Source organism: Schistocerca nitens, chromosome 3, assembly GCF_023898315.1.
Source record: "Schistocerca nitens isolate TAMUIC-IGC-003100 chromosome 3, iqSchNite1.1, whole genome shotgun sequence".
Classification (NCBI taxonomy): Eukaryota; Metazoa; Arthropoda; class Insecta; order Orthoptera; family Acrididae; genus Schistocerca; species Schistocerca nitens.
Genome location: NC_064616.1, coordinates 560,077,969 through 560,104,229, shown reverse-complemented (window position 1 = coordinate 560,104,229; position 26,261 = coordinate 560,077,969). Strand labels below are relative to the sequence as shown.

General features: G+C 37.4%; 1 protein-coding gene across 3 annotated transcripts in view; it reads left to right on the top strand.

Moving 5' to 3' along the window:
- LOC126248466 (DEP domain-containing protein 1A-like) overlaps window positions 1–25,949 on the top strand; it is a 124,798-nt gene extending 98,849 nt beyond the window's left edge. The window contains exons 6-10 of one of the 3 annotated variants that reach the window (XM_049949476.1): window positions 4,098–4,221; window positions 4,419–4,603; window positions 13,059–13,226; window positions 14,392–14,550; window positions 20,533–25,949. In XM_049949476.1, coding sequence (XP_049805433.1) covers window positions 4,098–4,221; window positions 4,419–4,603; window positions 13,059–13,226; window positions 14,392–14,550; window positions 20,533–20,667 — 771 coding nt within the window. In that variant the 3' untranslated portion in view covers window positions 20,668–25,949. Of the gene's footprint in view, window positions 1–4,097; window positions 4,222–4,418; window positions 4,604–13,058; window positions 13,248–14,391; window positions 14,551–20,532 lie in introns of all 3 variants that reach the window. The other 2 variants (XM_049949475.1, XM_049949477.1) reach the window with 2 other exon arrangements.
- The last annotated feature ends 312 nt before the right edge of the window (window positions 25,950–26,261 follow it).

The window sequence follows — 26,261 nt, the reverse complement described above, 5'->3', positions numbered from 1 at the left end:
TTAAAATATCTTGAGAAAGGAAAAGGGAAATGTATCTTTTGCCAAGAACAGGCTGAGACTATGCAGTAGTTGTGCATTACAAAAACTACTCAAAATTACTGAGAAAGGTTATTAAAAAATCAAGAAACATGCACATAATGTCAGAAATCAGTACGTCGGACAACAGAGTTATTCCAACATGGAATATAGTGAGGCAAGAGACAGGACAACCAACCACAGAAGAGGATAACATTACTATTGAATCGAGTGGAAGGTTTGTAAATGACAAATCACAGGTAGCAAATGTATTCAATAATCATTTCTTAAACATAGTAGAAAGCATAGGGACCAACAGGTCAAGAGAAAGATCACAGCAATATGTTGAAGTAACTCTCATAAAATTACATCATATGAATGTACCAACAAGTTCTACATCTGAAATTAAGATGGTCATACAGTCTCTCAAGAATAAAAGCACTTCTGGTTTTGATGGTGTTTCCAATAGAGTATGAAAGATTTGTTCCAATATAATAAGTCTGTTATTGTCTGAAATATTTAATGCATCACCAACTCAAGGCATTTTCCCATAGAGAGTAAAATATCCCATTGTTAAACCCCTCTTGAAGACAGGTGATAAGAGGGACATCAATAACTACTGACATGTTTTACTGTTGACATCATTTACCAAAAATTTTGAGAAGGTGATTTATTCTAGAATAGTATCTCACTTTGGCAACAATAATATCCTCAGAAAATCACAGTTTGGGTTGCTCTACTGAGAATGCCATTTACATGTTCGCACACAAGATATTACCAGCATTAAATAATATAATAGCGCTGGTAGGTATTTTCTGTGACCTATCCAAAGCTTTTGATTGTGTGAATCGTAGTATACTCCAAGATAAATTGAATTTTTATGGGACTGATGGTATAGCCAACCAATGGATCATATCATATCTAACCAAAATAATGCAGAAAGTTGTACTTAGTAGTAATTCAACCAACAGAATCCAGGGACATAATTTCTGACTAGGGAGAAATCACGTATGGGGTTCCCCAAGGCTCAGTCTTAGGTCCACTACTGTTTCTCATATATATATATATATATATACCGTCTAATGTACAAAAGCAGAATTAGTTCTTTTTGCAGATGACACCATTCTACATCTACATCCATACTCCGCAAGCCACCTGACGGTGTGTGGCGGAGGGTACGTTGAGTACGTCTATTGGTTCTCCCTTCTATTCCAGTCTCGTATTGTTCGTGGAAAGAAGGATTGTCAGTATGCCTCTGTGTAGGCTCTAATCTCTCTGATTTTATCCTCATGGTCTCTTCGCGAGATATACGTAGGAGAGAGCAATATACTGCTTGACTCCTCGGTGAAGGTATGTTTTCGAAACTTCAACAAAAGCCCATACTGAGCTTCTGAGCGTCTCTCCTGCAGAGTCTTCCACTGAAGTTTATCTATCATCTCCGCAACGCTTTCGCGATTACTAAATGATCCTGTAACGAAGCACGCTGCTCTCCGTTGGATCTTCTCTATCTCTTCTATCAACCCTATCTGGTACAGATCCCACACTGCTGAGCAGTGTTCAAGCAGTGGACAAACAAGCGTACTGTAACCTACTTCCTTTGTTTTTGGATTGCATTTCCTAAGGAGTTTTCCAATGAATCTCAGTCTGGCATCTGCTTTACCGCCGATCAACTTTGTATGATCATTCCATTTTAAATCACTCCTAATGCGTACTCCCAGATAATTCATGGAGTTAACTGCTTCCAGTTGCTGACCTGCTATATTGTAGCTAAATGATAAAGGATCTTTCTTTCTATGTAATCCCAGCACATTACGCTGATCTACATTGAGATTCAATTGCCATTCCCTGCACCATGCATCAATTCACTGCAGATCCTCCTGCATTTCAGTACAATTTTCCATTATTACAACCTCTCGATATACTACAGCATCATCTGCAAAAGGCCTCAGTGAACTTCTGATGTCATCCACAAGGTCATTTATGTGTATTGTGAATAGCAACGGTCCTACGACACTCCCCTGCGGCACACCTGAAATCACTCTTACTTCGGAAGACTTCTCTCCATTGAGAATGACATGCTGCGTTCTGTTATCTAGGAACTCTTCAATCCAATCACACAACTGGTCTGATAGTCCGTATGCTCTTATTTTGTTCATTAAACATTATTGTAATCATTCCCAGTATACATACAGAAATGGAAGAAATGGTGAACAAAGTTCTCAAAAGTATCATTGATTGGTTTTCTGTGAATGGTCTCACCCTGAATTTCACAAAGACACGTCATATTCAGTTCTTCAAAATTCTTAGGTTTCAATATTGATGAGAATTTAAATTGGAAAAAGAAAACACATTTTGGAACTCCTAAAACAACTTGGTTCAGCCACATTTGCACTTAGAATCATAGCAAATTTTGGGGAGAGAGAAATCAGTAAGTTGACATATTTTGCTTATTTTCATTCAGTGATGTCATATGGAATAATGTTCTGGGGAAACTCATCTTTAAGAAAGAAGGTCTTGATTATCCGAAAACGTGCTGTAAGAATAATACATGATGCTCATCCATGATCATCTTGTAGACATTTGTTTAAGGAGTTTGGGCATTCTGACTACTGTTTCACACTATATTCATTCCCTCATGAAGTTTGTTGTAAATAATCCACTGCAGTTCAAAAGGAACAATGATGTAAATAATTACAATGCTACAAGAAAAAGTGACATTCATTACTCAACATTAAGGTTGTCCTTGGCACAGAAAGGGTGCACAACACTGCAACAAAAATTTTTGATCACTTGCCCAGTGATATAAAATGTCTAACAGACAGCAAGGTAAAGTTCGAAAATAAATTGAAAAAGTTTCTCACTGACAACTCCTCGTATTCCACAGAAGAATTTATGTGTTTGTAATGTGTAAAAGGTGGTGGCTAGGTGTTGCTTACTCAGTCTGCATATCTTGTTTTCATTTTGGGGGGGGGATAATTATGTGGTGATATTTAGAGTAAAAATAGATGTACAGATTAATTTGCAATATGAATGTAAAAGACTTGTTCCACATCATGATGATTTATTGTGCAAAATTATCCATGGAATATGAAAGTAACTAACTAACCTGAGGGGACCTCGTAAGTGGTGCTGCCAGTTTTCTCCAAGCACTGGAAACCAATTCTCAAAGCACTTATCTGCTTTCATCCTTTGTCCAAAATTGTGAAAGAAGGTTGCTTATCAATTTAATACCTTCTTCTGTAGCAATTTTTGATGCCAGCTGATGAAATTCGGAATAAAATGTACTGAAATAACATGTTGTACTGCTAGGTGTGTGTTTTATTTTGTGTTTTGCATAAGCACTTATTTCCAGGACTGTCATCATTACTTATTTGTATGAAAAGGAAATTTGTAAGGTAAATCATATCACCTTCTGCAGATGTTATAAGGTTTAAATTTGATGTAATTTTGATTATGTAAGTTATAGCTAATCACAAATGGGCCTAAGATTGAATAGTTTATGACCTCCTAATTGTTCACAGCACTCTGTAGTGACAACATACACCCATTATGTCTAAGCTTTTGGAAAGTGGGAAAAGCATGGAAATCACACTGGATTTGGCACTGCTTAACCACTGGGAACAGTTTTTTCAGTATCAACTGATGGTGTCAGTAATACATGTTATTCACATGAAAAACCTTTGTTTTGCTCTCAGTAATGTTTTGTAGCTTAAATTTCTTTGTCACTTTGTGTCTCATGTCTGGTGATAAGCCTGAGCTTTTGGACATGAATGTATTTATCAAAATCTCTGGTCTCTCATCAGATTTAATGTTATTTAATCATCAGACCATCATATCTTAAGTTTCAAGCGCTGATGTAAGTATAATGTCTATTATTCTTTAACTGTCTTCTGCCATAGCTTGCATTTCTTCCAGTCTCTCTTACAAGAGTATGAGAAGTTAACTCAAGAGCTTTTTAATCTCAAGTTACATGAATGTATGCACGTGTTTCTCATGTTTCTGAGCTTAACTAACATGTTGTATGAAACAGATGTTCACTGTTCTGTTCCTGTATTAACTGTAGCTTTGATGATATTCTATAGAGCAGAGCATCGCTTGATAGTACTGGAAGTGAAAGCAGTTCATATTATACAGCAACAAGTTCTGCAGATAGCTCCAGAGGAAGTAGCCAGAGTATTCCTGAAACAGTAGAAGGGCACAGGTTTGGTAAGTGCTGTCAAAACTGTTATCCTCGTTATGGGTATATATTTCGTTCTTATTCCATTCCTCCATGCCCTGAAGCCACCATGTTTTCCTGCATAAGTTTCATAAATACTGGAAATTTTTATCCATAAATATTTACTTAGAGTAGCACGATATATTACTGGACAGTCTTTTAAGTACTTCATATGTTGTTCCTACAGACTCTGTTTTATGGGTGCATACATCGGAAAGACTTCTTATAGAAATTCTACAGATACTATTATTGTTTGTGCCGCCACACAATCGTACAAGATTGAAATTGTTGTTGAGTTTTATGAAGCAACTGGCACTGTTATCCATTGCTGTGGAGGAGAACTGTCAGTCTACTATATGGGACTTGCCACAGGTGATAATGCTGTTTGCTTCTTTTCTTATGTTTAAAGTTTATTAGACAAATGATTGTATCTTATATACTAATACGGAATGTGTTAGCTTAAAACAGTTTGTTACAAGTACTTCAGTATTAATTCTAACTACTTACTAGTCATTTGTAGATCAGTGTGTAGTAATAATATTAATAATAATAATAATAATAATAATAATATACAAAATATTAACTTCAGTTAATACACAGAAATTAATGACACATACAACACAGAACAAAATTATAAATGTAGAACAAAAAATCTGTTGCAAAGGAGCACGAGGATGTAAAGAGCAACTGATAATAGATGCAGAGGTGACATATCAAACTAAAACTAAACAAAGGTCGGTACACTACGCATACATTGATTACCAAAAAGCTTTTGATAGTGTACCCCACTCATGGTTACTACAAATATTGGAAATATACAGAGTAGATCCTAAATTGATACAGTTCCTACACATAGTAATGAAAAATTGGAAAACCACACTTAATATCCAAACAAATTCAAATAATATCACATCACAGCCAATACAGATTAAGTGTGGAATATACCAAGGAGACTCATTAAGTCCTTTCTGGTTCTGCCTTGCTCTGAACCCACTATCCGACATGCTAAATAATACAAATTATGGATACAATATTAGTGGAACATACCCACACAAAATCACACATTTGCTGCACATGTATGATCTAAAACTACTGGCAGCAACAAATCAGCAACTCAACCAATTACTAAAGATAACAGAAGTATTCAGCAATGATATAAATAGGGCTTTTGGAATAGACAAATGTAAGAAAAATAGCATAGTCAAGGGTAAACACATTAAACAAGAAGATTACATATTGGATAACCACAGCGACTGCATAGAAGCGATGGAAAAAACAGATGCCTATAAATATCTAGGATACAGACAAAAAATAGGAATAGATAATACAAATATTAAAGAAGAACTAAAAGAAAAATATAGACAAAGACTAACAAAACTACTGAAAACAGAATTGACAGCAAGAAACAAGACAAAAGCTATAAATACTTATCCTATACCAATATTGACCTACTCATTTGGAGTAGTGAAATGGAGTAACACAGACCTAGAAGCACTCAATACACTTACACGATCACAATGCCACAAATATAGAATACATCACATACATTCAGCAACAGAAAGATTCACATTAAGCAGAAAGGAAGGAGGAAGGGGATTTATCGACATAAAAAACCTACATTATGGACAGGTAGACAATTTAAGACAATTCTTTATAGAATGAACAGAAACTAGCAAAATACACAAAGCAGTCACTCACATAAATACATCAGCTCCACCATTGCAATTTCATAACCACTTCTACAACCCTTTAGATCACATAACATCAACAGATACAAAGAAAGTAAATTGGAAAAAGAAAACACTACATGGCAAGCACCCGTATCATCTAACACAGCCACACAACGATCAAGACGCATCCAACACATGGCTAAGAAAGGGCAATATATACAGTGAGACAGAAGGATTCATGATTGCAATACAGGATCAAACAATAAACACCAGATATTACAGCAAGCATATTATTAAAGATCCCAATACTACAACAGATAAATGCAGACTTTGCAAACAACAAATAGAAACAGTAGATCACATCACAAGCCGATGTACAATACTACCAAATACAGAATACCCCAGAAGACATGACAATGTAGCAAAAATAATACATCAGCAACTTGCCACATAACATAAACTAATAAAACAACACGTTCCCACACACAAGTATGCACCACAAAATGTACTGGAGAATGATGAATACAAATTATACTGGAACAGAACCATTATAACAGATAAAACACCACCACATAACAAACCTGACATCATACTTACCAATTAAAAGAAGAGATTAACACAACTAATCGAAATATCCATACCCAATACAACAAATATACAGAAGAAAACAGGGGAAAAAATTGAAAAATACATCCAACTGGCTGGGGAAGTCAAGGACATGTGGCATCAGGATAAAGTTGACATTATACCAATTATACTAACAACTACAGGAGTCATACCGACTTGACAGAAAATCCAAGGAAGTTCTGGTCTTACGTTAAATCAGTAAGTGGCTCGAAACAGCATATCCAGACACTCCAGGATGATGATGGCATTGAAACAGAGGATGACACGCGTAAAGCTGAAATACTAAACACCTTTTTCCAAAGCTGTTTCACAGAGGAAGACCGCACTGCAGTTTCTTCTCTAAATCCTCGCACAAACGAAAAAATGGCTGACATCGAAATAGGTGTCCAAGGAATAGAAAAGCAACTGGAATCACTCAACAGAGGAAAGTCCACTGGACCTGACGGGATACCAATTCGATTCTACACAGAGTACGCGAAAGAAAATGCCCCCCTTCTAACAGCCGTGTACCGCAAGTCTCTAGAGGAACAGAGGGTTCCAAATGATTGGAAAAGAGCACAGGTAGTCCCAGTCTTCAAGAAGGGTCGTCGAGCAGATGCGCAAAACTATAGACCTATATCTCTGACTTCGATCTGTTGTAGAATTTTAGAACGTTTTTCGCTTGCGTATCATGTCGTTTTTGGAAACCCAGAATCTACTATGTAGGAATCAACATGGATTCCGGAAACAGCGATCGTGTGAGACCCAACTCGCTTTATTTGTTCATGAAACCCAGAAAATATTAGATACAGGCTCCCAGGTAGATGCTGTTTTTCTTGACTTCCGGAAGGCGTTCGATACAGTTCCGCACTGTCGCCTGATAAACGAAGTAAGAGCCTACAGAATATCAGACCAGCTGTGTGGCTGGATTGAAGAGTTTTTAGCAAACAGAACACAGCATGTTGTTATCAATGGAGAGACGTCTACAGACGTTAAAGTAACCTCTGGCGTGCCACAGGGGAGTGTTATGGGACCATTGCTTTTCACAATATATATAAATGACCTAGTAGATAGTGTTGGAAGTTCCATGCAGCTTTTCGCGGATGGTGCTGTAGTATACAGAGAAGTTGCAGCATTAGAAAATTGTAGCGAAATGCAGGAAGATCTGCAGTGGATAGGCACTTGGTGCAGGGAGTGGCAACTGTCCCTTAACATAGACAAATGTAATGTATTGCGAATACATAGAAGGAAGGATCCTTTATTGTATGATTATATGATAGCGGAACAAACACTGGTAGCAGTTACTTCTGTAAAATATCTGGGAGTATGCGTGCGGAACGATTTGAAGTGGAATGATCATATAAAATTAATTGTTGGTAAGGCAGGTACCAGGTTGAGATTCATTGGGAGAGTGCTTAGAAAATGTCCATCAACAAAGGAGGTGGCTTACAAAACACTCGTTCGACCTGTACTTGAGTATTACTCATCAGTGTGGGATCCGTACCAGATCGGGTTGACGGAGGAGATAGAGAAGATCCAAAGAAGAGCGGCGCGTTTCGTCACAGGGTTATTTGGTAACCGTGATAGCGTTACGGAGATGTTTAATAAACTCAAGTGGCGTACTCTGCAAGAGAGGCGTTCTGCATCGCGGTGTAGCTTGCTCGCCAGGTTTCGAGAGGGTGCATTTCTGGATGAGGTATCGAATATATTGCTTCCCCATACTTATACCTCCCGAGGAGATCACGAATGTAATATTAGAGACATTAGAGTGCGCACGGAGGCTTTCAGACAGTCGTTCTTCCTGCGAACCATACGCGACTGGAACAGGAAAGGGAGGTAATGACAGTGGCACGTAAAGTGCCCTCCGCCACACACCGTTGGGTGGCTTGCGGATTATAAATGTAGATGTAGAATATCCACCAGTACATCAACGCAATACAGCTACATCCAAACTTATACATCCAACTACAGAAATCTGTAATTATTGATACATGTTCAATTACCCGAAAGATCCTAAATGCAATGTAACATATACTGTACAGTTAAAAGGAAGTCACGCTTGATCAAGGTCCGCGTCACTTTCCATTTTTAACTAGACGTAATGTCTGAGAAAGGAAAGAAATAATAATAAAACTACATATGTATTTTGCATCAGACTAGCCATAGATTTCTCAGAAATAATTCATTGGAGGAAAAGTTATGAAAACATAGTTGGCATTCAAAAAAGTTTAACCAATGAATCTGTAATGTTTCCAGAGATCTATTCAAGTCTCAGACATCTGCACAGAGTAGTCTGTACAGTTGTGCAAAGCCACAGTGCCAGGGTGGCGTAGTAGTTAGCACATCTGTCTAGTGAGCAGGAGACCAGTGTTCGAATCCTGGACTTAGTTCAAATTTTCATTCATCACTTCAGTCCGGACGTATACATGAAAAAGAGTTTAGTTTCCTGGCCTTTTATGTCACTACATAGTTAATGAAACAACTTTGTGGATACATAATTTACCTGTGATTTAAGAAGTGTGAATGACCATTTACAATGCCCTCAGTGACATTGTAGCTAGCAGGAAGCGACTCTGCCTTGCTTATCTGGTTTCTATATCACTAACCTGGAGTCTTGCTGCTTCGGTAGTCCCTCATAGCACAGTAGTAGCGCTCAGGCGCCAGGTTCAATGTCTGTGTGATCCTGCTGAAGTGGAGTGTTTCAGGATGTCAGCTGTTAAATGTCAACAACGTTTTGTACTATACTCATGTTAATAAAAAAAACCACACAACAACTTTGAAACACTTCACAGAATTTCCAATATGGTGGCTCTTGCTACGCCATTATCAAACCTTAACAACACATTAACACCTTTCTGGCTTTCCATAATTGTGATACACACTGCCCACGACACATGGCGTTCACTGATAACTAACATTCACTTTATCTCATGTTTAATAGCTGGAATATTTTCTAGTGGCCATTCTTTTGGAGCCGCCCCCAGTTACTCGACTGTGCTTTTTGAGTGGCACCTCACTACTAATTCGCCCTGTCTCCCTCCTAACTTTCAGCCAATGGGCGTTCAGATTTGCTGTTGCTAGGCGGATCTGATGTCACATTTGCAGACTTTGTGACAGAAGTTTGTCTTGGAACACTGTCTCAGATTGTAAGATCCTACTCCCGAATAGTCGGACCTATTCCCTACTAAGGTTGCACAATATTGCCGCCTATGATTTCATCAGTAATGCCCCTTGCTGACGCTTAATTGTCAAATGTACTTGTAGCCTGGCTGCTGCTGAGCATTCTCGATCTCGTAAATATGCATAATACTTGGCATAAACACGTGAGGGGAATGCACGTATGCATTACACATTTTTCTATTTAGTTTTGTTGTTTGCCTGTCAACTTAAAGATAGTCTCTGTAAGTCCGTCTCTATACAAGATGATTGTGGGATCTTGGCTGTTCAATATAAAATGTCAAATCAAAACACCTTCAGCCATCTAAATTTCCAGTTTCATTTTATTCGTGCTACCAGTTTCAGCATTATGTTATCTTCAGGCCACCTGACTGATTTGCGGGAAAAATCCCACCTATTGTACAATCAAAATAGGGCCAGCATGCAGTCACTTGTATCTGTAAACTTCTTTTTTACAAATCAAAAGGATCACTTTGCGGCAGAGGGACTTTCGTACCACTGACTGAGCCCTCCAACCCCGTTCCACTTGCGAATAGCATGTGGGAAGAATGATTGTCTTAAGCCTCTGTATTCGTTCTAGTTTCTCAAATTTTTTCCTTGTGGGGTTCTTCCTGCAAGTCTGTCAGGAGTTCGTGGAGATGGTATAATGTAATGTTGAAAACTGTTGCACAAATAAAATAAAACTGGAAATTTAGATGACTGAAGGTGTTTGTATTTGACATGATTGCAAGTGTATGATTGCTACAAATCTACTGAAACACACACATTGCAGAAGTTGTTTTAGACTAAATATGCCAAGCATCTTGCAATTGCTGTCCTTATAGATATTTGTGCACCCAAAATGTGACAGAAACTAACTCTGAGTATAAAGTAGACTGAAATCGTGATCATTCATAAACCATGCAAATTTAGTTTCTCTCTTTTTGGCAAGAGTGTTAGACAGCCAAAATGGGAACTTATTGTGCAAGACAAGCCAAAGTAAATACTCATATTAAATGCCACATAAAAATGTGAAAACTTTAAAAGTCCTTTAAATTGTTAAATTTCTATCTGTTTTCATTTATAAGAATGTAAATGGCTGCACAAAATTGTGAAACATAATAAGTTCACTTACAATTGAGTTAAAATGTGTTCTTAGCAATAAGAAATGAGATTTGCCTCAAACTTCTTTCAAATAAAGCACATATGACGGTCACTGCTCATAGGGGATTAGATAACAGCGCAGATCTGACTGACATATAAGTGAAGATAAGTTACAAGAAAGTTGAGAGTTGTGACACTGTATGTTAAAGCATTTTATAAATTTATTTTGATGAACATATAAATCACTTACATTACAGGAACAAAATTAATACTATTTGGAGAATGTGTGAAGGCGCATTTTCCTGAATCAATGCCAGAGTTTGAAATGAGTATATCCTGTGTACTAAAATATTTAGTAGAAACTGTTGAATTATGTGCTAACATGAGGTGAACCATTTACACACAGAAATTAGAGAGAGAGAGAGATAAGACTTTGTACTGTTTACATTTACAATTAATGTAGTTTTTATTGCTATATGCTGTAGCAGAAATGAAATACTTTCTCCATACAATGAAACTACTGTGGAAAAGAGAAATTTTCTCTAGCATTAGTGTGTATTGTAAATATATCCTTTGAAAGAAATAACTAAACAAGTGAATGTGTTACTCCTGCTTCTGGAAAACAAAAGTAAACATCATTTTCTGCGTGATGCTGCTGATAGCTCTCACCAAACTATATTTTTTGTGAGGACTAACTTTAAAGCTTATGTTAGTAGCTCTTCAGCACGCTGTTTCACTAATATTCACTGACCAAAGATGATATTTCCATATGGCACTTCCAAACTCTTAGAAGTGGATGCCAAACCACTACAGTTACTGTAAAAGTCGCCACCTCTTTCTCTGGAAGAATATTTAAATTGTAGAGTGTGGGCAGATGTACATACAGGAACATGAACAGGAAAAATGTAATACTTTCAAAATTTGTGTAAAACATGCCTTCACATGTGTGCTGACCTTGCTTACCACAGGCTGTAAGTGGATAACACAAAACTGTGATTTTCACATGTAGGAAAATCATTATGTATTTTGCAGCTTTCATGTTGTTCTTGTCGATTTGAGAGATTGAAAACCTTAGAGTTATTCAACTGTGGGATGGCTAAATTATGATCACCCACCTAATAATCTGTAAGATTTTTCATTACATCTATAAAACAGTGATCCATCATGGCATTATAACAAAATGCCACGGAGAGTTTCGCATTACAGTTAATCCCACTGTGTTCAGTGTGACATCTACTGTTGACATAGACATGGAGAATGTAAAGGCTGCTTAAGTATACTAGTCCATGAAGTCATGTAAGTGCGTAGTGGATCTGTGAGAATTGGTGAGTTTTGGTGCCATTGAAGACTGTAGGCTGTAATCTGTTTTCTGAAAGGTGGTAGTGGCTGTGCCTGTGAAAAGTCTGTCTCATTAATCCTCTTCATGCACCCATTCAGTGAGATTCTAGTGCCATAAACCTGTCTGTGGGCACTGTCATGTCAGTGTACCCCACAGGTAGTAATTAAGGAACTGGGCTTGTATATGGGAGAAGCAGGGTGAAAAGTTCTGTCTAGCAGTCCAGATGTTGGTTTGTATGGTTTCTTTTTAAGGTTTATGTTGAGATGATTCCATTGAGAGAGCTATTGGAAATTTCCTGCCTAATTCTTGTGTAGCCTGCGTTTGTAAGTCTCTCTCTCTCTCTCTCTCTCTCTCTCTCTCTCTCTCTCTCTCTCCCCCTCTCTCTCCCCCCCTCCCCCCCCCACCCCTCTCCCTGTCTGATGACTCTTTATTGACAGTACATTAAACTGTAAACTAACTCCCTTCACACTGTACCACTGCTGCCACCTGCCTGTGTTTTGAACACCATGGATAATGAGTCAGTAACCCCATGTTGTTTGTCAAGCATGCGTGTCCATCCCTATAATAGAGTAAACCGCCTTAGTCACCTTTCCAGAAAGCTTTTCAATTGTCATTCCTCCAGTTCACATACTTTGTGGACTAGGTGATCAGTTACTGCTGATGAACCCATGTAGGACGCTGGTGCGGTAGGTATTAACAGATCTTTAAATTTTAGTACAGTCATTTATTCTCGTGAAAATAGTGTTTCTGATATCTTAAATGAGATTTAAAACCCATAAATGTTGAATAAACTTTGTTTATCTGTATGCTTTAGTACATTTGTGTTCCATTCTCCCGTATGTGGCGAATATAAAACTTCAATTTGTCAACACCTGATATTTAGTATGAAAGACAATATGAAGTTTAAAAAGTATTCTCTGTATGAAATAATAATCATATTTGATCTCTCTAGGTTATTTCAACTTTTTCTCCATGTGTGATATCCAGTGACTGTGGAGAAAATTTCAATCGGCAAGTTGTGGAGAAAATTGTGAACTTCATGATTACCCACCAAGACGATTTACTAAATTTGCCACCTACAGTCTGCACATTAACTCAGAGACATAAAGAGAGACAGCAGGTACTGCAGGATACCAATAAGGTACAGCTAATATGTTAGTCATGTTTTTCAAACTTTTAAGTGTTCTGATACACCTAAATAGCACACACACATACTGCTTGTTTTTATGTCTAACTGAGGAGGGGTCATTGAATTTAATGAGTTGATGAGATTGCTCTGTTCTGTCCAGGTTTTTCTGCTAATTTGCTATAGCAAATACATTTATTGGGTTTGCCACCAGATAACATTGTTAAAGTCCCACAATATTTCATTGAAGCACCTGTTTGAAATTTTCAGGTAGTCACTGGTGTTAAAAGAAGTTGGTCAAAAATAGCACTCATAGCTCCGCCTGCCAGGAGCTGAAGGGAAGCCTCCTGCATGTGCCCCATGAGCAAGAACTGTGCAGCTTTATATTTCTGTCGTTAAAAGCTGAATTTAAACTCTATAGTGTACTGCATCGGGTCTGTAAACAGAGATCCTTGTTTCTCCCATTTTTAGTAGCAGCCAGTGTTGAATTCCACTCAGTATTTAACTGAAATCTTGCATTCTTGTTGGTTAGATTGTCTGCCATACAGATATTTATGGTTTTCTTAATTACACAATCCCAGAACAGTGATGCTGAGGGTAAAATTCAGTCTTATCAAAATGTGTGTTGCCTCATGCTCAGACAATGCTCTGCTGCTGTTGATTTGTCAGTTTGGTCCAAGCAAATATGTTGATGTTGTTCAACACAGTGTTCTCCAGAACACCATACTTATGTGGCTGGCTCTTGGGATCTTAAACCACATGTGCTCTGTGTACAAGGGTATGTAAGAAACTCTCACATTGTGCGTGGTGATGACAGTTTCTGGCTTCCAAATGTTACTATGTGTGAGAAAGTTTGCAGAAGGCACTGTGTCCCAGCTTGTCTTCTTACCATGACATCCAGAAATGTAATCTAGCATCTAAAACATTTGTTTTGTAGCCTCACAGAGTAGAAACACTGCCTGTGTTTCTGTAACATTTAAATTCACTCCACTTGAATTTTCAGTTCACATTGGAAGTGCATAAGGATGGCAGGGTACCATTATAGTTAGAATTGTAAAAGGGCGGTCATCTCAAAGTGAACTTACAAACCCAACAGCGTAATTCAGAAACTAGGTTCTTTCTGTGAATGGAGTTGCAATGAACTAATTTGCCATTGCAGGTAACTGAAGAGAAAGTTACATTCTGTGAACAAGTTTCCTCACAACAATTTGAACAACAGCGACTTACGAGTTCACAGATTGCGCTTTCAGAACTTCTGGAACAAATTTTGTCTGACCGCAAAATGAAGATTAAAGAAAGAAAGAAACGATTGAAGATGGTAAGTTCATACTGTGGGCAATTAATGGATTAAAACTGTTCTTTTCTCTCTTAAAAGTGTTGCTTGTGAACTATTAGAATATGCATTTTTATTCTATAATTTATTCTAACAGCAAAATTGAAAACCACTTTACTCATACTTTTATTCTTGCAATTAATTAAATACCAATTATACTTCTACTTTTAGTCTCTGCTGCAGTCTTCATCAGTGAAAGATGAAAATACCTTTCGTAAAAAATAAAACTATTCATTTTGTAAATACAAAATTCTTAGCGATTTTTATTACTGGTATGAGCATTATTAAATTGATAGTTCATACACATACATTCATCTTTTTATTTAATTATCTGGAGATCTTGGATATTAGACCTGAAAGGTAATGTTCATAAGTACTGAGATAAAGTCTGTGTTGTCACTAACTGTTAACATTTTTCTTTCATTCCTTTCATTTCGTTACAGTTAGATTAAAAGATAAATGTTAATGAGGTGGAAGGGTGGGATGGGGAGGGGAGGGGGGAGCAAGTCAGGAAGTAAATGTAATTTTGTTTGTCATGTTGCAGCAGTTACTTCAAAATGAATAAATTAGTCCCAAAATTATTATTTAGTTTTGCGTTTCAGATATTTGATACATGCACAAGAAAGATATCTTAGTGTGTAAGTTTTAGTGAGAGATTCACACATTTTTCTATTTTCCCATTCATTCACCTCACCTCATTCCGTGCATGCTTGAACATAAACGCAGGTGCTAGCCAAACCTGCAAGTTGCACTGGCATAATAGACTGTGAACGGCACCCATGCAATGTCCTCAAAATGTTGCAAGTGTCAGTCATGGTCAGAACGGTGTTCTGTGTAGTTGTGAGGACATTACGTCTGGTCTAGGTGAATTCGAATGGGGGTAAAATGTTGGTGCATGTATGCTGGGTGTTTCTGTATAACCAAGGTAGCCAAAGTGTCTCGTGTTTCAAGAACCACCATATCAAAGATTTGTACCGCATGCATGGAAAGTACAAAAACATCTTCCACTAATTCACAATGCGAACAAAAATGTGTAGTGAGTGATCATGACAGATATTCCTTGAAGGCAATTTTTATGAAAAATAGGATGATGACAGCTACTTGTGCTATGGGTCACTGGTTTAGGCAGCTACTTGAAACTGAGTTACTCTTGCAGCTTGCCTCACCTTGTATTGAATACACATATGAGCCAAAACATTATGGTCGCTGCCTACTGCACAATTGGGTGCAACCTGGTGGCATTGCGGGCATGTAATGTGGCACGGAAAGTGTATAATGCAGCATAGAAGAATGAGTAATCATTCTAGTGATGATAACAGTTGTAAATGGGAAAATCCGCTGATATAAATGACTTTCACAAAGGGCACATTGTTGTGGCACTGCACCTGGGAACGATCATCTCGATAACTGCCAAGGTTGTTGCCTGTTCGTATGCTGCTGTTGTGAACATCTACGGAAAATGGTTTAAGGATGCTGAAACAAGAAGTAGCTGACATGGTGTTGAACATCCTTGCATCATCACAGAACATGGAGGTTGGAGGCTTGCCCATACTGTAAAGCAGGAAAGATAATGATTCGGTGGCAGATCTAGTGACAGAGTTCAGTGTTGGTGCATGCACAAGTGTTTTGGAGCACACCGTTCAATGCACGTTGTTGAACATGAGGTTCTCCAGCAGAAAATCACTGTGTATTCCCATGTGGAACTGACAACATTGTCAGTTATGATTACAGTTAGCACAGGACCAATGAAAATGTTTCACCAGGTCAGGCGAATCACTTTTCTTGCTACATCAGGTTGATGAGACTATGTCATGGACTTGGGCTGTTGGGGGAAGTATTATCTTTGGGAGAACATTCATCTGGGCTTCCATAGAACATTTACTAGTAATTGAAGGTACCACAATAGCTGTAGACTGTGTGAATAATATTGCAGACAACCTGCATTGCTTCATGGCTGATGCCTTTCCCAATGGCGATAGCATCTTCTAACTGTATAACCATCCATGTCACCAGGTCAGAATTGTACTCCAATTGCTTGAGATTCACAATAGTTAATTGATGTTGCTGTCTCAGTCGCCAAATTCACCATATCTGAACCCAATAGAACACAACTGAGGCACTATAGGATGCCAGTTTTTGCACATACCATACCACTTACCTCTGGAAACTACCAAGGACTTGTCAAATCCGTGCCACTCAGAATCCCTGTTATAAAGCATTCCAAAGGTGATGACAACATTTTGGCTCATGAATATATGAAAGGTTTTCAATGTCTGTAGCTCTGTGGAAACTGACTAGATAGCATCTAGAAACACTGTCTCAGGTAATGAAAGTAAGAAACTCCATACAACATGTCACAATATTACATTCTAAAATGTAAATGTATTTTTTCTAATGTTCACTACAATAATTAAGTTCTAGAGGTTTGTTATCATGTTAGTGTAATTTCTTGTGCTATCAGGAATTGCACCACTATATTACAAAAATAGTTGTCATAGATTGTCTTGTTTCGCAAAACATTCTAACAAGAGGTTTGTGTACAAAATTATGCTGTATTGGTGGTATTCTTTGTTTGTATGAGATCACAAATATCTGTGGAATTAATTGTGTATTAACAGACAATAGACATTTCGTAACAGTAGAAGGCAGTGATCTGTTTTATTATCTGATGAACTGATCGCATTTTAATGAACTGTCATAACAATGATCTAGATTGGTTTGTTCATTGTGTGTTCCATAATCGACCACAGATCATAAAAGTTTATATTTTCCCTGTACTTCAGTAATAAAGTTGTATTGATGTCAACAAAATTCTGATTGGGCAACGTTATTGAGGGCATTGTTCTATTCGCCTGGTCCAGAGATTTTTACTCTTTCGACTCAAATTGTGGAACACATCTGACACAACAGTAGTTGCTTTGGGGGCCAAACTGTGTGATTTGCAACTGTCACTCTGTTACTGCAAAATCTTTGGCTTTTTACTATCCATAGTGTAGCAAAATGTTTACTGGGTCTTCTCTCAAGCTGTACATTACTATTCTTTTAATATTACAAATTTGGCCAGTATTATTATGGCATGGTCTTTCACACTACTACTACTTGTTGCCATTTATCAGCATAAAGTACATGTACACTAACACAGAACATTGAGATAGTCGCTGCTAGAAAGTCTTCAGTTACTACAGCTGGGTTGGGAGGGGGTGGAGGAGGAATACAGGATGTATGCACACACAACCTGACAGCATCCCAAACATTCTGAATGGAATTCACTCTCCCTGTACCTCCGACCACATCTCTGTCAATGCATTCATTGTCATTTTTATATGAATAAAACCGTTTAGATCACTAAATAAAATGTCTTTATTCAGTACAATGTTTTGGCATCTACCATATATATATAAAAATTTATACTTGTGGTTTAGTTGGCACCCCAATTAGAGATAGATTTTAATATTGATGCTGAATCTTGTTTCAGAAATTCAAAGCTTTTTATATTTGATGATAATAAATAAAGACATTTTTATTTAGAAATCTAGGCAGTTTTATTCAGAAAATATTCATGAATGATCATGGACTCATAACAGGAATTTGTTTCATTCCTTAATTCATTATCTTCGGACCTATTTCTGTGACAGTTCCCACATTTTGTTCCACTGATCTATCTTCTTCATAACTGTGGAAGTTATCTACCTGTTACCACATTTTTACTTAACTAGGTTGGGGAGGGGCTACATTAATACTTTTCAAGTAGGGTGTACTGTCAGATCATTTGGAGTCTATAGCAATAATTTTATGGTCATATTTTTGGTGGAGAACAGTAAAGATGTCATGTTCCTTGCTCCCTTGTCTGTGACAAAATGACACTGTTTTGTCAAGTCACTGCCGATGACAAAACCGGAAAATCTACAATTATGAGATTTCAGATATTCTCATCAGTTTGAGCTGTCATCTGGGTATATTCTAGCAGAGCAAAAAAATCTATTTCTGCTGTTCCAGCTTACAAATAGCAATTAAGGGTGATATAATAGTGGCACATGTACTTCTGCCAAACCATTTGTTGTGAATCCAGTACTGCTTTCCCATAGTGCTGACAGTGTTTCTGGCGGATGTTCTGATTTGTGGCAATACTATAGACAATATTGTGGGATGGGATAGCAATTCTCATGCACTGACAAGTGATGAAGAAACCATATTTATAGCAGCCTGCACCAAGTGTACAAGCCTTCTTGCCTTGAGCACTTCAGATGGGCACAAGTTCAGTGTGCAGACTTAAAAAAAAAAGCTTTGTAATTCTTTCTTTCATTTCAGGTGATATTGTGCAACATCTGTTGGTGAGTAAAAACCCAGTTGCTGCACAAATAGTAAGATTTTCACCATTATATACATATGTATTCCAAGAGGACACAATGTACCACAATAATTAAATTACTACTACCACCACCACCACCACCACCACAAACAAGATTTCCACGTCATACTTCACTCACTCTTCCCACCCCCCCAATACACAAGAATCACTTTCCATCTTTTCCACAACAGATTTCAATTTTCAGTAAATGTTTGCATCAAGGACATCACTGCCTTATATCTGAGTGCATAAGTCCTAACAAAATCCTCAAAAATAAAAATTATCACTAACAGATATGTCCTGAGACTCAACTGGTACTAATGGAAATCCAGTGTGGTGAACACTGTTTTATTTAGATATGTGCAGAAGTGGAAGTCATCTACCAATGTTGTAATGTGTTCTCATGGGTATTATTTGAAAATGTCCAGTGGGGTGTTTGACGTGTTGCTTAAGGAGCATACTTGGCAAACAGTGCAAGGTATCTTCCATACCTTGTACAATAGCCAGTTCACCACTATGCAAGGCAGTGATGTATACACATACTTCATCTGGCCAGATACCTTCCATTTATGTTAGATTACTGATTCTCACCAAATTAGAACACATTTGAAGTCACTCTGCAAGCTGAAGCTAAAGTGTGGCTCATGTGTAGGGAGAATTGTACTGTGTTGACTTGTGCACTTCCTCACATGAGCGATATTGTGAGGTTCAGATGTGACTGACTGCCTCACAAACATATCACCTTTATGAATTTCTCGGCACACATTACTTGAGGACAAGTCCTTTCACGTGCTCTAGTGGTGGCAGACTATAGTTGGGGTCAGGCCATTGTTCGATATTTGCTGTGCATTTGAATGAACATGACATTGGTACACAATAACTCATTACTGTCTGTGGCTAAATTTTTGGGATTCAGGCTGTCATGTTTACAAATTGTCATTACATACAGAGATGAAAAGGTAATAAAGTATTTTCTGTTATTCATTAGCCGAGTTTGACCTGATTCAATTCTATAATGGCCCTCCACTCTTTAAGTAAATCGTATTTTACCCAGCTGTCAGCTGACTATCTCAGCCATTGTATCTCAACCTCACAGCATCAATAGATACCCCATCAATATAAATACAGATGTCCATTATATACATGTGTTAGAAGTGGAGTCTGCAATATCAATGTGCATTTGATGGCCATTTGATAATTTTGTGCAGTACTGTTTTACTAACAGTAGTTTAGGTTTTCTTAGTAGTTACTATTTTTGTGCTTCAGTGAGAGTGCACCTTGAAACATGTAGTCACGTTATATTTTTAGATTAAGTGTGAGAGAAACAAATGCACGCGAGGATTTACATGGTTTTATAAATTATGCTGCTTGCTAATTGTTTGCTTAATTATGTTTGTCTATCCCCTTCCTGTGATGTCCTTTATCTTAGTTGTACAAACTGTTTTTTTTTTTTTTTCTCTCAAAACCATATATAATTTTAGCTCAATATTTTTGCTGGATGCTCCATGAGATATACTTTCTGTTCTCTTCAGATAGTGGTCACTTCTTCCTGGAACAAAAGTAGTGTTCAACAGTAAAGTTTTGTTAAAAACTGTGTTTGATATATTTCTCTTTTACAGTTCAAGGAGTCATATCCTCATATCTATAACATGAGGTTTCCAGAGGACAAAAGCAGAGATACTGTCAGTGCAGAAAAACATCGAAGTATTCTCCATTTTCCGACATTCGCTAGACTGAAAAGTATAAGAGTGTGAAATAAGTGAAATGCCAGTCACTTATTGCTCTTCATCTGCAGTTCTTACTGATTTGTGGTTGTTACTTTTACAAGCCTGACCTAAAGAAAAGACACAATCTCTCTCTACCCTGCCCTCGTTTACCATTCCCTCTCTTTTGTGTAAGACTGTTAGTCCTAAAACAAAGCATGCAAAAAGACATTATTATAATGAACTTTTCTTTACATGACTACTTTTGAAATACATGCCTTTCCATCAGCTTTGTCACTGGCATGTCAGCATACATATTACATGTTTGTCACTATCACCAATGCATTACTTTTTGTTAAGCCTTTTAATGAACACCATATAAAATCTCAAATTCTACAGTAAATAATAAGTATGTAACATAATAGTAACTTTGTTACACTATACACAGCACTACAGTACATAAGGACCAAACACTGACTTTTTTATACATGCCCTGTGTGCTGTTTTCCTCTGTTTTCTTTAACAGAATAGATGTCATCTCACTTTGCAGCTACCAATAATGATCAATCAGGCAAAGTAACTGAGTGAAGTACCACTGTGGGTAAGACACTAGATCTGTGTTAGGGAAGATAACAATTCAGATCTCCATCTGTATATCCATATTTTGGTTTTCCGCAATTTCCTTAAATTGCTTATTGTGAATGCTAGGACAGTTCCCTTGAAAAGGCACATACAGTTTCTTTCCCTGGCATTGTCAGTCTGATCTTGAGTCCCTGATGTTGTCAGTCTGATCTTGAGTTCCATATTTATTGACCTTATCAGTGATTTCATTTAAACCTCGATCTTTCTTCTCTCATTCCTTCCTTCTCTCCTTCGGGCAAAGTGTGTTTTATGAACTACTTCTTGTTCATCAGTTTTAGTCTGTCAGCACTGTTGTTTTAATTTTATTAAAAAAAACTATTAGATATGAAATCAAGAGTTGTGGTAATAACAGGAAAAATATGTTGGCAGTTGCACAATGGTCCCTGAATAAATGGGGATTTAAATCACATACTAGTAGGTGTGATATAATTAAAATAGTATTTCCATAATTGAGCTGCCTGTTCAGAAAAAGCGCGCGCATGCGTATGTGCGTGTGTGTAAGACAATTCTTGTTTAATTTTTATTGACCGATTGTGTAGCACTGTACCTAATTTTGTGCCTGTTGGTTAGTCACAAAAATATTTGATTGCAGTTGACACTATTTAATATTATAGTGTTGTGATAATTGATGTGAATAATTTCAGTTACACGTTGTTGAATATTCTTTTATTTTTAGATATGTCTTTCGAAACACTAATTTGAACATGTAATGAAATAAATAGTTCTAGTGTTTGTAGCATGCAGCTATATAAAGTCATATATGACACTTTGGTGACTTGGGTCATTTTACAAATTGCTTACAAAGTTCTACATATTTTTTCAACATTTACATACCAGGCAGTATATATTTCGATGCCCAATGTTCATCACAGTACAATCTAAATATAAAATACACTCATTAAGACACAGATATTTGGACACATTGGGAAATGTGAAAGTGTGAGCTTCTTTTGTTTAATTAAGTTAGTGGAATGTCAGGTATTCTTAATTTTTTAAAAGTACACATAAATGTAAAATGTGCATACTGCTGCTCTGGTGTTGATTGTCTTCAGATAATTTTGTATTCCACACCACATATGAAATAAAAATGCAGTCTGTCACCAGAGGACCAAATTTATTTTGTGTACAACATTTAAATATAAGTATAGCTGCAGATAATGTGCCAAATATTAATTTAGTGTTTGTTCATTTCATGTGAATAGCTTTACTTACTCCATTCACTCAGTACTATTAGACATTTTAAAATTATGTGTATTAGATTGTTAAGTTTTTTATTAGTTATAATATTAGTTTTATCCCAAGTGGATGGCAGTACATAAAGACAGTTACTTGTACTTAATTGTTGTCTCTTTGTGAAATATATATGTATTTTTAGTCTTTTGTACTACACATTTATAAGTCTGCTTGTTGTTATGCTATTAGACATTTTGCATCGTATTATTTATATTTGTTCAAATATCAGTTGAATATTTCATTCATTTTATCATATGAAGAATTTTATGTACTTCAGAGGTATTTACTTACTCAATAAGCAATAAAGGAGAACAGTATCCTGAAGATCATTTTACATTGCAATATATATTTTAATCTAGATTGTTTTGATGTAGTAAAATATAAATATAAGACCCTAGGTAAATCCATTCACTGGAGTATTGAAATATAACTGTTTTACTATACAGGGATAGTTCATAACAGTGCATTGAGAGATGAAATATACTTAATTGCATGTGGAATGAGGAAATAAATTTGGTGATGTACATTAACGAGAAAGCGTGAGTCAAGTATTGTTGCAGTTTAATACAGTGTCAAAAAACAGGGAAAGGAGAGACAGTGGAAATGAAGCCACTCGGGTCTAAATTGAGGATGAAATCGAAGCGTGTAAGAGATATACTAACCAGGATATATAAGTTTCAGCTGTGACGGCTAATGTGTCATGATGCATGCTCTGTAATGAAAGGCAAATTGAGCTTACCGAATAAGAACAGAATTTCTTAAAACTCTTAATATCCCTGGTTTGTCTTCAGAAATTTAAATGTCTGTGTGTGGTATCACATAGTTCTGTTTTTCAATGACAGTTAATGGATGTTCATTGCTGTCTTGGTTTATGAAGTGGGTATTGTGTTGAACACAGACTTTTCTTGCAGTAACCATGAGATTGCCATTGTCTTATTTTGTTGTGTGAAATGTTAATGTGCACAGGTGAAAGTAAATAAATGTGTTTCATTTGATTAATCTTTTCCAAGATAGTTTTATGACTATTAGAATGATGAAACATGGAGAATGATAGGTCTAGAGATGAATTTTCTTCAGAGTTTATAAGATAACATTCATGTAATTCACATTCATTGACATTACACGCTATTCAAAATAAATCATAAACTTCACACCTCAAGCAAGAATAGAAAAATGTGCCACAGTGTTCTTGCTACTATGAACTCCTGTGATTAAAACAAAGATCCAAGGGAGTAGCCATTCTTACAGGATGCATAAAAATATGTCAGTGGTGATGGTGACTGATGGAAGGTTGTAGCATGCAACAAAATCCAATATTTACAATATCCGTAGCATTCCTAAGGTACATGTGCTCCCCATGTGGCTGTGATATGGCTGATTCCTGATTTGACAAATTCAGGTTTTCTATGCTGGAGTCTAGTGACATCATTTCTGTGGCACTTTAAGTTCTGTATATACTTCATCATCGCCGTTAAGTGTGGCACTTGTACCTTATTATGCTCGATAGGTTTTATTGGAATCTGAATGAATCCTTCAAACTCTTCATGTAAAAATAGTTATGGGTTGCAGGGAGTACTGATGAAAAGATCATTTCAACTAATCATCATAAAATGTACTACACCCAGAAGGACAGTGCAGTTTGCAGCCATTTTGGCAGGTAGATAAATGGTACCATACCTACAAAATCATTACACTTTCAGCCTTGAAGGACCTACATTTATTGTGCCGCACAATCACAAAATTTACACATTAGCATACTGTGGGGGCATCATGGTTTTTGAATACAAGTGTCCAAACATCACAATATGGAGTTGCACAGGTCTTTGATGTAGTCCTGTAATACTTCATCTCATGCTGCTTGCACCTGAGTGTGCAGTTCCCACTGACTGGTGGGTGAGGATGGAAACCTAATGACACACTCCATGGCACCCCACATATTCTTGATCTGGGAGAACTTGGGTGATGCAGAAGGGCACGGCAGAGTATCCATAGCTGCAAGACATGCTCAGGAAGCAACAACGATATGAGAATGAATGTTGTGATATTGAAATAAGGCATGTGTGTGGGCAGTCACAAGTGGCAGAGCCACTTGTTGCATTACCTCCTCCATATGCCATGTGGCCACTGTGGAACCCCTTAGGTACACTGACATTCAATGTGCACCATAAGATATTGGTCCCCACACCAGGCTGGGCAGGTGTATGATGGGAAAGCATAAATCACTCCTTGTGGACATAGACTCTGTCATCGTCGCCTCAAAGGCAGAAGTGAGACTCATGATAAAGATGACTTGCTGCCAGTCTGCAGAGCCCCATGTCCACCATTGCAGACACCAGGTGAGTCAGACACTATGTTGCACGTGTGTGTGGGGCAGGCATTGTAACAGTTAGCATGCAGCAAGCCCTACGTCACGTAACTGCTTGCCAGTGGTACTAACATTTACGGGATGTTGCATAGAGCACAGGACATCCCATTGAGTGGTGCCTGTCATTGACATTGGACCTGTTCATGTGTGGCAGACAGCCCATCTGTTCTCCCTTCTTGAGGAGCGTGTTGGATGCCCAGATCCTACAGGTCGTGCATACTTCCTTTCCTGTATCCATTGCCACCAACTGGGAATGGTGGTGTTCCTGTGACTGGCGTGATGCACAATATGATGACAGGAACACTCCGCATCTTGCAGCCCCACAATACAGACCCTCTCAAACTCGTATAGCTGTGGACCACGCTGCCACATGTGTTGCCTGGGCATAGTGCACGTTCTGGTGGTGCCATAGTGATACTGCCAGCTGTTACACTGGCTGGAATGGCCATTTGGGGCCTCTTATGTCAACCAATCAGCATAACATGGTCCCAATCGTACTACCTGAGTGTATAGCTGACCATGCAGAAGCAATCATTGGTACAGGCACAGTTGATGGTGTGCAACATACCCACCCAGTTTGGAGTGGATCATTCAGGTCCTTCTGGATGCAGCTCATTTTGTGACAATCTGGTGCATGTGGCATGTGTTCTTTAAAATGTGTACTAAAAATAAATTTTAATGTATTGCAGATCATAATAAGTGTGTGAAATTTTGTTGTTTATCAGAAGGGAAGAGTGTGGCTTTGAATAGTTATTCCACCTACGTATACAGGAATCTATAGAACAATCTACTCTTTCTCACAGATCTGTTGAATGCCTTTGTAATGTGACGATAATGTAGACTATTTCACAATCTAGTGACTGCAATGCTGGCCTGAAAGGTTACTATGAGGACTTGATGGTAGTTGAGAACTGAAAATGTATTAAATTTTAGCTAATTTATTTTATCTTCCAGAGACCTAATGTGTTTAAAAGCATCAAAACTGTAAAATGAATACAAACTTTTGCAAATTGTAAATAGTAAAACTGTAGCATTTATTGTTATTTCCATTTCATCCAGTTTTATTTATATTTTTAAGCCGACTATTTGTGGGAAGGGCAGAAATTGCAAATTTTGTGTCACACGAGTTGCTCAGACAGTTGTGCTATTTCCAGAATAATCTTACGTTAATAGAAGAGAAATAAACTTGGACAAGAAGATAAGTAATTTCATGTTATAGTCAGGAATGTGCTTAAAGCATCGTAAGTCCAATAAGTTCCAAAATCATTTGCCCCCAACCTGTAAAAAAACTGTCAGAAAACAGTGAAAGTAACAGAATCTAGCAGAAACACCTGCATTTGTAAGTGTATAGCTGCTTTGCACCCAAGGCCAGTGTTGACAACATAAATTTGATCAAAATTACTTA